Source organism: Pteropus medius, unplaced genomic scaffold (genome assembly GCF_902729225.1).
Source record: "Pteropus medius unplaced genomic scaffold, Ma_sr-lr_union100, whole genome shotgun sequence".
NCBI classification, from domain to species: Eukaryota; Metazoa; Chordata; class Mammalia; order Chiroptera; family Pteropodidae; genus Pteropus; species Pteropus medius.
The window spans coordinates 5,318,912-5,331,754 of NW_024340701.1; the positions used below are offsets into that span (position 1 = coordinate 5,318,912).

General features: G+C 54.7%; 1 protein-coding gene across 1 annotated transcript; it reads right to left on the reverse strand.

Annotated features, from left to right (window-relative positions):
• Positions 1–480: 480 nt before the first annotated feature.
• DMRTA2 (DMRT like family A2) lies at positions 481–6,505 on the reverse strand. Its single transcript, XM_039885726.1, has 3 exons — positions 6,067–6,505; positions 3,967–4,527; positions 481–2,644 (listed from the first exon to the last, which is right to left on the reverse strand). The coding sequence occupies exons 2-3, from the start codon at positions 4,517–4,519 to the stop codon at positions 1,587–1,589; spliced, it is 1,611 nt and encodes a 536-aa protein (XP_039741660.1). The 5' UTR covers positions 4,520–4,527; positions 6,067–6,505; the 3' UTR covers positions 481–1,586.
• Positions 6,506–12,843: the final 6,338 nt, after the last annotated feature.

Here is a 12,843-nt window from a genome sequence, read left to right on the forward strand (position 1 = left end):
TACCCCACCATTACTCCTAATAACCCCCCAAAATAACTGTGGGAGAACGGTCGCAGCCTTCCCTCCCCAGCTGCCACCTCCGCCGTCGTGGGCTCCAACCTGAGTAGGGAAGCGCGCAGTGTGCGACCCGAGCTGCGTCCAAATCTGCGCGCCAGGAAGAACCAGAACCTACTGCCAACTTTGCAAGATTCCGGAGAAGGCTCGCATCCGGGGACCGAGAACACTGGCCAGGCGACCCCGCCGCAACACACACGCCCAAACTGAGAGCGGGAGAGTCGCTGGGTCCCTGATACGCAGCGCGCGCCGCTCCTCCCAGACTTCTCAACCGCCCCAGTCGGCGGGGCGCTCCCAGGCGCCCGTATCTCCGGGGGTTAGAGCACCAGCCTGACTTTGGTCAAGATTTTCCCAGGCACCGCGACCCGAACGAGAAATCAAGACCTTTACAATCTGGCCGCAGGAGGAGCGGGAAGGGATTGGGCGTTGTTTTCTTAGAAAATAACATTTATTTCTAGCTCATGTCTATGCAAAGGAAAGCACAAAGTGAGCCATTCTCTGCAGCAGCGTTTCCCGCTGCCAGCCCTTCGGCCGGGGCGTTTGGCGAGTCCCTGGAGGCGGGGATGGGCCCTCGGGCGGGCGCGTCTGGCTCAGTCACACGTCGCTCTGTTCCTGCTTCAGTGCGCACCTTGACCGCTCCTCAGGGAGAGACCGGCCTAGGCATGAGGGGCGGGTGGGCGGGATTCGTCCCGAGTTCACAATATATTTAATCTGTAAAACCTGAAAAGTACAATGCGCGCATAGTCTAATTTTTTCCATTTTGTCCTTTTTTTTTTGCTTGTTTTTGAATTTTTTTTCACGTTAATACCGAGGTCACCTACAAATTACAATTAATAACTTAGAATTCCATTTTATAACATTATACACTGGCTTGTATATATATGTATAGATTACATATAGATTTATACATGTATAAAAACTCACACTGCACCAAGGAAACCCATGCTTATCGGCATAAGCAACAAAGAGAGCGACAAATACCGCAACGAGGAAAGTGCACCTTAGAACTTGTTTCCTTTTTTTTTTTTTACAATTGATATCGATATGTGTCCCAAAGACTCGACTCAGTGCCAAGAGATTTATACATCCTAAATTTATATTTGTTAGAGCGAATATTTTAAATTCTTTAAAAGGAGGGGGAGACACAGAAGACAGACTTTTGGACTATCTTGCCATCCATTTGAGCGCGCGGGCGGGATGGGCGTAGCTAATGGAAAGGCAGGAGCGTGCGCAGCGGCCGCAGCCTCTGAATTCAAAAGAATTGTCGCCCGTGGAAAGGCTGGGGAGCCTTGGGGAGGGGGTGGGAGAATAAGGATCCGGGCCGCGCACCTTCTCCGAGAACATCTGCATCTGTAGCTGCTCCCTTTGCTCAGCTCTCCCAACCCACCCTTCAAAACAAAACAAAACCACCTTGGAGCGAGAGAACCCCAGCCGGGGCGCAGAGTGCGCACCGGGCGAAGAGGGACCCGCTGCCCGCGGGAACGAAGCTGAGGTCCTTGCTTGAGAGCCGCGCCGCTGCCAGGCCCCTCGCCCTACTGCTTCTCAGGGGCGCCGTTGACCATAGGCCCGTAAAGGCCGCCGCCGTAGGTCGGCTCCTTGTGCACAGCAGCGGCGGCGGCCGAGCGGTCGCGCATTAGATCGCTGAAGGCGTAGTCCATCGGCGGGCGGAAGCCGAGTGTGGGCACCAGGCCGGCGGTCGAGTAGGGAGCCATGAAGGCCAGGCCGCGGCTGTGCGCCGCCGCCGCCGAGTAGGCCAGGCGCAGGGGGCTGAGGCCGAGGGGCGCGCCCAGCGGGTAGGCGCCCGCATCAGCGCCGAAATGACTGGCGTTGGGCTGCAGAGGCGAGAAGGCCGAGCGGCTACTCAGCGAGCCCAGCGCCCCAGGAGCCATGGCGCCGGCCAGCAAAGGTCTGTGGTGCGGGGGTGCGGCAGGGCCGGCCTGCAGAGGCGCGGGCAGCCCGGGTCCCCCCGCGGCAGCGGCGGCGGCGTCGACGCGGCCCGGCCACCCGTCGTCCGCAGCTGCTACTGCTCCCACCGCGGCCTTATCAGGGGGCGCAGAGGGGCCGAGGCCAGCCGCCAGGCCCCCGCGGTGGTGGTTCAGCACCTGCTCGATGGCCTGTACCACGTCTCCGCCGCAGCCCTGCAACACCAGCTCCAGGACTCCTCGCCGGTGGCCCGGGAAGACGCGCGTCAAGATGTCCAGCGGCGTCCGCTGCCGTGGACCCGGGCCCCCGCCCAGCCCTGGCGCGGGTGCGGCCTCTGCCTCTTCTTTGTCGGCCTCGGAACCGGATTCCGAACCCAGAGGGCTGGCGGAGCCCGGGCTGTCCTCTTCAGCGCCTCCTCCGGGGCCAGCGCTGCCTGGGCAGCTGCCACCTGCCTCCTTGGAGGCCCGGGCCAGGGGCGACCCCGAAAAGGACTCGCCGTCGCCGTTCTCAGAGCCGGAGCCCGGCCGCACCTCCGGGGACGATGTTCCGGGACCCGAGTCTGCGCCGTCGGGTGATAAGGGCTTCCCCGGCGGCGGCGGTGGGCTGCCGGGGCGGCCTGCCTGGAGCAGCGTTTTGGGGAACAGGTCAAACTTCTGTAACTTGGCCTCTGGGAGGGGAGAAAAGGGGATGTGAGGAGCAGTTAGGAGCGGGGAGGCGGTCGCACCCACAGCACTCGAGCCCTTTGCATCTTAGTTTCCTTTCCCTCTGAGCCCCACAACCTTCATTCAGTGGGGGCCAGTGCCCCCCTTTGTTTTTGATTCACCATTCCTTCCTCTCTGAGCCCCTACAGCCCTGTCTCTCCTCTGCTGTCCCAAGGGAGCGCTCTCCTTCTATACCCAGAGCCCTAACCACCTGTGCCCTGTAAACTCAATGTCCAGTGCCCTTCTTTCTACATCTGTGCCCCAACACCTTCACCCTTATCCCCCTTCCTAACTCTGCGCTGCCCTGGAGAAGTAGCCTGGCTTGGGGTTCAAGCAGGAACCAACATGACTTCCACCTACATCACACACGGTATAGAAGACCCCACTCCACCTTTGAGATTCCCTGAACCAACCCAGGCCTAGGTGCCCTCTGGCCCTGGGCAGCTTAGCCTGTAAAGACACCTTGGGCATCTACAAGATCCCAAGCCTCTCTCCAGGCAGAAGTAGAGTCCTAATTCTAAACCACCCTTTCCAAAATTGAGATCTAAGTTCTTCCCTCTAGACTGAGAGGACCCCAGAAGGGCCCTGGCCTAATTTCCTCCCTCCCCAGAAAAAGCCAAAGGAGTTTTGAAGAGGTGGAGTCAGGCAGAGAGTAAGAGAAAAGCGGACAGAGGGAAGTGAGAGAGCGCATACTGCGAGAAACCTGGGAAAAGTGGAGAAAGAAGCTAGCTAGAAAGAAGGATCCGGGCGCAGCCTGCGGTTGTCCGGGGAGCATTAGGAACACAAGAAAAGGAATCACACAGGGAAAAGGAACAAGGTGTCTTCAATACTTAGACAAAGTGATGAGGGACAGGGGAGGGGACTTGGAGAGGGTCGGATTTCTCAAGGGAGTTGGGACAGAGCAAGGGGAATCGCTGCATGTGGCGAAACACAGAATGAAAAAAAAAAAAAAAAAAAAGACGCGGATTTCCGCGCTGCGGAGAAGCCCCAGCGCAGTGAGCAAGTAAGCTGGAACTGTCCTGCGTCAGGGTAGAGGAGATAAGATTAAAGCGTTCACACTTGGCCCGCGCTGAAAGAAAAGAGTACAGTGCAAAAGCTTCCAAAGTGGGGAAGGGAGAGTCTGTGTGTCTCTGCCCCAAATCTGGGGCTGGGTACGCGGTGAACTCAAGCAGTCGGAGCGTTTGGAGAAGGGGATTCTATTCCTTCAGTCCTGAGCCAAGTCTCCGGGCCTCGCGCGCCTGGGCTGCGTCCCTGCTCCCCTCTGCTCCCGGCCAGGCCGCGCTCTCACCTGAGCTCCCGGCGCCCGCTGCGCCGCCTCCGGTCCCGGCAGGCGCTGCCGCTCCCGGCCCCCCGCCGTCGGCAGCGCACACCGAGCCGAAGACCTCGTAGGCAGGTCGCGGCGGGATGATGCCGTTGGCGGCCGCCAGCGCCAGGCCCTCGGCAGTGCCGTAGAGAAGCTGTAGCTCGCGCGCCTCGTTCTCTTCCTGTGCCTGTTGCCTGCGCAGCGCCACCTGCGCCGCCATGACGCGCTGGCGCTCGGCGATGAGCGTGCACTTGGCGCACAGGCAGTCCTTCCAGCGGCAGTAGCGTTTGTGGCCCTTCAGCGCCGACACCACCCCGTGGTTGCGGCAGCGTGCGCACTTGGGGGTCCGCGGGTACTTCTCCGCCGCCCGCAACAAGAGCGGCGGCGCCCGTAGCAAGCCGCCCGCCACGCTCACCGGTAGCGAAGCGGCCGCCGCCGCCGCTGCCGCCACCGACGCCACCGACGCCACGGGTGGCCCCGTCGCTGTCGCCGCCGTCGCCGCGCTGGGCACGCTGGGCAGTTCGGAGCGCAGCTCCATGTCAGGACCTGGCGTGGGAGACCGTGGGAAGGGGGGAAAGACTTCAGGTGAGGCGTGCACGGTGCGCGAAGCTAAAGCGCACCCTCGAAGAACCCAGGTTTAGAGAGGGAAATTTTGGCCGCGAAAGTTTGGCTACTGGTTGCCAAATTGCTGGGAGAAGGTGCCTTCAGAACCCCTTCTAAGGCCGAGTTCCCCCACCCTACTCCCACCAGAGCTCTTATATCTGATTTACGCGCTGGGTGTACGATTTCGTTTGAATCCGTGGTTCCACTGGAATTTTTTTTAAAAAACAAAGTTTGAAAGTCACTGGTTCCGATAGATAGAAAGAGGGTTTGAAAAAGAAAATACCCCCCAAAGCTCAGCTTAATTGGGGTGAGGTGGGTAGAGACAAATATTTGTTTGATGAGACTCGGATAAGAGGGAAAATTTTGACTCAGCAAACTGCTGCCAAGAGCAAAACAGGAAAACCCGAGGCGAAATGTCTAGTTTTGTGGAAGGGTGAGGAGTAGGAAAGAGGTATCAAGGCATAGAGTTCAGCTGGTTGGGCCAGAGGTGTTTTTTGTTTTGTTTTGTTTTCTGGTGGGCTCAGGAGAGTTTGAGAGAAAAATCAGCAACAGAAAGAATTGCTCTAGGAAGTGTTGTGAGGGTTAGGAAACAACTAATTTAGGGGCAAAGTTAGGCCAAGGGGCCCAGGGACCCGTGGAAATGTGGGAGCTACGAGTTCCATAGTGAGGGCCTCCGGGGAGTGGAAGAGAAAACGGGTGTGCAGCTGAGTGTAGGAGGTCTAGGGAGAAGGACTAAAGAGAAAACTCAGCCGAAGAAAGTTTCTTTGGATAGGCAAACCCAGTCCAAAGATTAGCTGCCTCGAGGAGCGAAAAACTGCTGATACGGCGAATGTCTGCGTCCCAGGGTCCACGAGAAGGAGAGGGGTGTGAGTGAGAAAAAAAACCCTGCAGACATAGGATGGGGGTGTGGATAGAGTAAAATTTATGGCAAAATTTTTAGCCTTGTAGTCTGGAGGAGGAGCTGGGGAGGGAAAAGTATCTTGCAAAAGTTCGGTGTTGCAGGAGAGAGATCCTTTATGCTGACCACCTCACGCTACCTTTCCCTCCCCATCTGAATCCTCGGACACGCCCTCCCCATCCGAGGCCCCGCGGGACCCCGCTCGGGAGCAGATTCTCGCGTTCCGTTCCCAGAGTTAGGTTCCAGAGACTGGGTTGGCCCAGCTGGCAGCACTGAGGCAGGGGAATGGCCTCTGGAACTGGTTCTGAGCGAAAGCAGGAGTCCTATATGCACCTAGGCCCCACAAGGCCCAAGCAGGCCCAGCTCTGAGCTTCCGCTGCGGCCTCTTCTGGGTCTCCTGGTCTCCACCTGAGCCCGGGTCCGAATCCTGGTGTCACTGCCCGAGAATTCTAGACACCACTCCCCCACCCCCCACGCACGCTGCCTCTTTCTTCAGGCCCCTTGGGCTGCAGAGTCCCTAAGGCCAGCGTGGCCCGGGCCTTGGGTCGCTTCCCCTGCCCTCCCTGCGGCCCTCAACTACCTGCCTTGGGCTCCGGGATCCTCCTCCTCCGCTGGCGCTGCACGCGCCTCCCAGCTCCGCTCGCGACGCTGGCGCTCTTGGCCTCTTCCCCTTGCCACTTATCTGACCACGTCACCCTCCTTCAGTCACCATGTCCGAACTTCCGGACCCCCTCAGAACGCTGCGTAGTCCAACCCTTCAGTCGGAAATCGGTGTGGGGGGACTGTTTAGGGACCGGCTAGCTGGAACCCGCGACCCGGCCCTCGCTGTGCCGCGTCCCCTCGCGGAGCGCGTCGGACGCTGCGCACAGCCGGGCCCCAGTAGCCGGGCGCTGCCAGACTCTCAATGATCCACTCGCCGGCTCTATTGTTGCTCCTTAGGGCTCCATTAGACAGAATTGGACAACAATGTGGCGCCTGCCATTGGCCAGGGGAGGCAGACGGCACTCTGATTGGCCGGGCCCGCGCCCGGGGAGCCCCGCATTCTACAGTGTCCGAAAGATTCGAAAGTCCAAAAGCTCCACTGAGTGCCTCGGGGAAGGGAGGGGGCGCGCCAGGGAAGGAGTGGAAAAAAGTGGGCAAGGAGGAGCGTTGAAAATATCGTGACAAGTAGTTTCCGTGCGCCCGAGAGCGTGTGAATTGCGCCTAATTACCGTGTCCGGTGCGCCTCTACGTAGATGTGTGTAACCCCTCGGCTTCTGGGGCGCGGGCTCGGCTGCGCGGCTCTCACTGGCCGGGGGCGGTTGGCAAGGCCGTCTTTCCCATGTGGCCCTGGCGGCCGGGGGCGACATGGGGGCAGGTGACAATTCAATTACCGCGGTGGGGGTGGAACGGGGGTAGAGAGGGAGGGTGCAGTTGGCATAAATGCCAAGACGATTTCTCCTGCCTCTTTCCGGATCTTTTTCCCCGCGCTCCCAAGTCCGATGCATTTGGGGTATTTGGGGGCTGTTGTTTTGTTTTTTCCCCCCTACCACCTTTAAAATGAAGGTCCTTTATTTTGAAAGTCCTGATACGATAGGCGTCACGGAGGGTAAGTGTGGTTTACAAGGATTTTCGTTTTTAAAGTGGTGCCTGGAGAAGTGAAATGAGAGTGCGCTTCCCGTCGCGCCCGCCGCGTCCCTTGCGCTCTGCGCCTTTTCCCTCCCCGACCCTCCCTTACTCCGTCCCTCTGCCCCTCTCTTTCTTTTCCTCACTTCTGCAGCATCTCGATTTCTTTTCCATGGTGGTGGGATTCTTTTCGTTGTCGTTTTAAATTAATGGTTTAATTGTTTTTAAACGAAACTAAAAATGGACATCCCTGTCTCCCCAGATCTTTTTGGACGCAGGACGCGCACCCGTCTGTCGGTCCTTTGGGCCGGAGACAAGGTCACCGCGGCCCCCAAGAGTAGTTTTAACTTCCACCTAACTCTCCTGTTCTGACGTCACGGCTCTGAGATACAGCTGTCTGCAGAAGAGGTAACAGGTTTCGGATTTTGTTACCCTTTCGAACGGAAACATCTGGAATAAATGCCGCGGTCCTTGGGCGAGATCGCCTTGGGTTTCTCTAGCTGTGTTTCTCTGTGCCTTTTCTTTCTGTCTTCTAATGTTGTCTCACTCTTATTTTTATTATTTACTTTTCTCTCTCGTTCGGAGTAAATAGTTTGTTTAATTAACAAGAAAAATGCGTTTTCCCATCGTTCTCTCTCCACTCCAGGCCATTCGTTTCCGTGTTGTTCTTTCGAACTTCCCGGGCCACGGGGGTCAGGCCGGAGTCGTCGGGGGCGCGGGCGTGCAGACTCGGCCCAGGGACCTCGGGACGCAGGCCCTTCCGTCTGGCACGACTCGGGGAGGAAAGCGCGATGAGCTGGGCTCTACAGCAAAACCTCACGCGGGTTCCTGCGGGAAGCCAAACCCGAGAACCAGGCGGGGAAGGCGGGGGAGGGTGGACGCAAGAGACGCGCGGAGAGCTTCCAGAGAGTGGACCAGGCCTGCGTATGGGCGCGCTGCGACCCGGACAGAGTCTGTGACAGCGATAGAAACCAGGCCATTTGCTCCTGGCAAATTCCAGCCTGAGAATGTGTTTGGGAGAGAGGAAGGGGTCAGCTCCCGTAGGGAATCCCGCGTGGAGTGAGGGTAAGTGAATGAATCTGGGATAATATATCCTTTAGGAGTGTGGAACCCAGACTCCTCCTTCCTTGAGGTTATGAGGTCAAGGAAATCTATGCTTTAACTGCACCCTGTCAGCGGGGTAGGTCGGGAGAGAGGATCGCAGCCAGATCCTACGCGGAGGCAGCCAGGCACCTCCTTCCAGAGCTACCTTGGACCAAGTTTTCCAGAAATTATTTTAAACTCCAAACGAAATGAACCATAGAAATCAGGGGCGGTGGCCCAGACACCCCTCTTGGTGCTTGAGACCAAGCCACTGTGAGATTCCTTCATTCTGGTTCAAGTGAACCAGTGGGAATCAGGGGTCCGGCCAAGGGTCCAAAATTGAGAACCCCGAATTCTCTCGTTAGTGTGTAAGGAAGCTCATTTCCTTAGGCGGAGGGGAGGGCACATCCTGACACCTAGCCCAACCAGAGAGAATCTGCCCACCGCTACAGCAGAAGCCTCTCCTCTCCATCTTCTTTCCTCCTGTTCACAGCCCAACAGTTCCTTCCGGTGCCCTGAGTTTGGAGTGTGTCACGGAGGAAGGCAGAGTAACTTCTGGATGGAAGTCACTGCATTCACACCTCCATAGGCCACTCTGGGGCTAGTCCTGATTTGGACTGAGGTCGCAGAGGGGAGCAGACCGGAAGAAGTGGTCTGGCTGAGCCATGGACGTTGGGGAGAGCATGCCCAGATTGAGGCAGCAGGGGTTAACCACCCCCTACACACAGCAGAGTGTGGCTTCACAACTGGACACACAATCTGCAAGTGTGACCTTATTCTGCAAAGTCTTGGACACACCCTCACACCTGCATGCAGTGACTGCACAGGGAGTGCACTCGCCTCTGAGGCTACCCTCCCACCCAAGAGGACCCAATTAGAAAGTTCCATTGACCTCAGCACTCTCATAAGCATGTCCTCATCCCGGGACATCCACTTGGTGAGTGACCTCTCACCCAGACGCCCACAGACTCTCATCTCCGGCTGAACACCCGGACAGGCGCATACGATCTCACACGCGGGCCCTCTCTTCTCCATGGACCTAACCCTACTCCAGGGCCCTGCATGTGGCCCGACCCTGGGCAGAGAAAGCCAGATAAACGAGGCGGCAGAGGGCAGAAAGCCCGTCCTCGCAGTCACGCACATACACGCTCACTCACGTGTATCCTCCTAGCTCAGGATCATTTGCTGACGCCTCTGTTGTGTCAGGGGCTGAGGGCCCCTGGCGAGTGATCTCAGCCATGAAAATCCACCTCCACCCACGTTTGCTACTGGCCTCAACCCCCACTCACTCCCCCTCCTAGGTCCGGCAGTGGTGGGGTCCAAAGGGACGGCCTAGTGGAGACTGGGGATGAAGCCAGGGTTGGGGGTTTAAGGGGTGGGGAGGAGGCTGGAGGCGCAGCGCGGTGGCGCTGAAAAGGAGCAGGGCGGGGGGCGCCGATGGGGGACCTGGGAGACATTGACTTTTGCGCTGTTTGTCCGCGGCCTCGGAGCAAGCAGACGCCATCTGTTTGCCGGCTGCGGCGCGTCCCGTTTAATTACCCTCCCGGCAGCCTAATAGAGATGATATTAAACTAAATCTTTCTGACATTAAAAGTAATTATCCCCAAACCAGTGGCTCCAGGACGAAATCGCCCCTCCCGTCCCACCCCTCCCTCGGCTGTGCCAGATTCCGTCAGTTTGGCTGAAACTCTTAACCTGGAAGGGGGCGCGGAGAAAAGGGGGAAGGTGCCTTTGGGAGAAGGAGTCTATGCGGGACTCCCCAAGCACGCTGTTTCCCGCACAACCACAGACGCTCTTGTACGCATGAACGCGCGCGTGGATACGCACACATCTGTACACACACAGACACATCGCGACAGCATTTTCCTCCGGATCAACTCTCGAGCCACGTTAATTAAGACTCTCAGCCGCGGGAACCCGTGGGCGGACGGGGAGTAGCACGGCCTGGTTTGCTGTCCCCGCCCCTGAGCCTGCAAAAATGGCCCTTTTGCTTGGTCAAAGCCATGGATCCGGCCAGGGCCAGGCCTAGGGACACGGACACTATTTTGCAGCTAGAAACAACTCTCTTTGACTTTTCCAGTGCCCTCCTGCGAGGGGCCCCGCGCCTCGCGCTTCCCCTGCGGGGTGTACTTAAGTCGTACCACCCTCTGCAAAGGCAGATCTCACTATTCCACTTGGCAGGTGAGAAAACAGACTTGAGAGAGGTGAGGTGACTTGTTCCACATCTGACGACGGGTAAAGGACAGGGCAGAATTCGACCCAGGAGTACCAGGAGAGACCCCTACCCCGGGCCCAAATTCTGCTCGGTTCCAGGCGCGGTCTCGGGCGCGCAGCGTCAGACAGATGCTTGGCCTGAGGCCCCTCTGCGCACACTCACCCTCGGGACTCGTGGGACCCGCTGTGCTCAGCCTCTTCCCAGTCCCTCGATCCCCCACGGGAGGAGTGGGCCTAGGAGAAGCAGAAGACGGGATATCCAGGGCACCTGCGCTGAGAGCGCTGCCTGAACCCCTAGCGCAGAGCCCCAGAGGCCGCAGTCCTCCTTTGGATCAAGCCCGGCGCCTGCAGTGTGCGCGCGGGAGAGGCGAGGCTTCGTATCTACACAACTTTCCGGCTGGGCGCATCTGAGCCTGGGACAAACGCACGGAGAGTGGTGTCCATCGCTCAACTATTTGCTTCTATTTCTGAGCGCCTACTGTGTACCACCACTCTGACAAATGCTTGGTGTGTGCTGTTTTGCCTGGTACGCAGTCCTTGGGGGAGGCGTGACGTTCCACGTTTCAGAGGCGAATCCGTCAAGGTCCAGCGACACGTAACTTACCCGGGGTCACAGTGCTGCAGAGCCTCGAGGAAGATAGGAACCCAGATCCAACTCCCACTCTTGGGCTTTTTCCTTCTCACCTTCAGTTCCAGGCGGGTGGGATCTGACCTAGAGCCTTTCATTGGGTTCGATTTCATCCAATTCACCGATCATTCGCGGAAACATGAAATCGGCCCATTCCTTCATTCCTTCATTTCATTCATGTTGAGCACCTAGTAGGTGCCAGGCTCTAAGGACCCGAGATAAATCAACCGTGATGGGCCCTTAAAGAGCTTGGCTAACTGGAGACAGTCACCCACCTAAGTGAGAACGGGGCTGAGGTGGGACTGGGGAAAGGGGTCTAGGAAGATTTCCTGAAGAAGGGACCCCTGACCTGAGGCCTCAGGTTTCTCCAATGGAAAAGTCATGATTGCTTGTTCTAATAAAACAAAACATAAAACATTTTAGACAATTCAGCAAAGTATATTTGGAATATTTTTTCTGTGTACTTATATTTATAAAATGTGCTTTCCATCACTTGCTTTCTATTTACAAATATGATAAATATTTTTTTCATATTAATATATTACATAATCTTTTAAAAAATTGCTTAATGTTTTATCGTATGGATGTACTTTATTTAGCCAATTTCTTATTAATAGGTATTAAGTTGGTATATAGTTTTTGCTATAATAAACACTGCTACAATGAACATTCTTTGTGAATTTGTCTTATTTCCTTAGGATAAATTCCTAGAGATATAATTGATTGTTCAGAGGCTTTTTTAAAAAGGCTTTTGATAGTTACCAAACAGCCCTCAGGTATGCTGGTGTCAGCACACTCAACAGTCTTGAATCTTGCTGATCTTTTTAATTATTGCTAATTCAAGCAGGAAAAAAGAATTTTTGTCATTGTAATTTGCATATCCTTAGTTATTCTTGTTTTTCCTGTTAGTCACTCGTGTTTTTTAAATCTGTATATGTCTTTTGCTTATTTTTCTATCATATTCTACTTTCCTTATTTGAATTAGCTGTTTATATATTAAAGACAATAATATCCTCTTATCTATAACAAATGCTGCATTTCTCCATTTGTTTTGTTTACCCTGTTTTGTTATTGTTATACCAAAGTTAGACTTTTAAATATAGCCACATCTGTCATCCTTTAAATTATAGATTCTATTTACAGTATCATACTTAAGCATTTTTCAAATCTAACTTTCTAAAAGCATTCATATATATTTTATATTAGCATTTTTTCATTATTTATATTTATATCTTAAGTTCATTTGAAATTAATTTTGGTGGAAGGTGTGAAGTAAGTCTGTAACTTAATTTTTCCCAAATGATTAGCCAGTTATCACAGCACTACTTAATGACCCACCCTTTTCCCATTGACCATATACCATGTATTAATTCTCAGGTGGCCTTAGGTCCTTTCGGCACTTTCTCTTCTAGGGAGCTATTTACTTTTGAACCAGCCTTGCTCTTTTAATTATTGTAGTTCTGTAATACTTGAGAGGGCAAGTCATCCTTCTGATTCTTGATTCTCCTTTTTCAAAATTCTCATGGGTATTTTTGAAAGATAATCTTCTGAGTAAATATTTTAGAATTTTCAAAGCTGGTTTCCAAAATAAAGTAAAATAAAACAAAATTCTTTCAAAATGTGACTTAACTGCCTTTAGATAGAAATTAATTTGAAGGAGATTATGCATCTTCCCAATGTGGGATGTTTCCATCTAGGACCAGGTATGACTTTCATTTATTCACGATTTCTATGTCCCTTTGTAAATTTTGTTGTTCTGTTCCTACAGTTCTGTTTCTTAAGCATATTCCTTGGTATTTTATGTAGCTATTGTGAACGTTATCTTTTCACT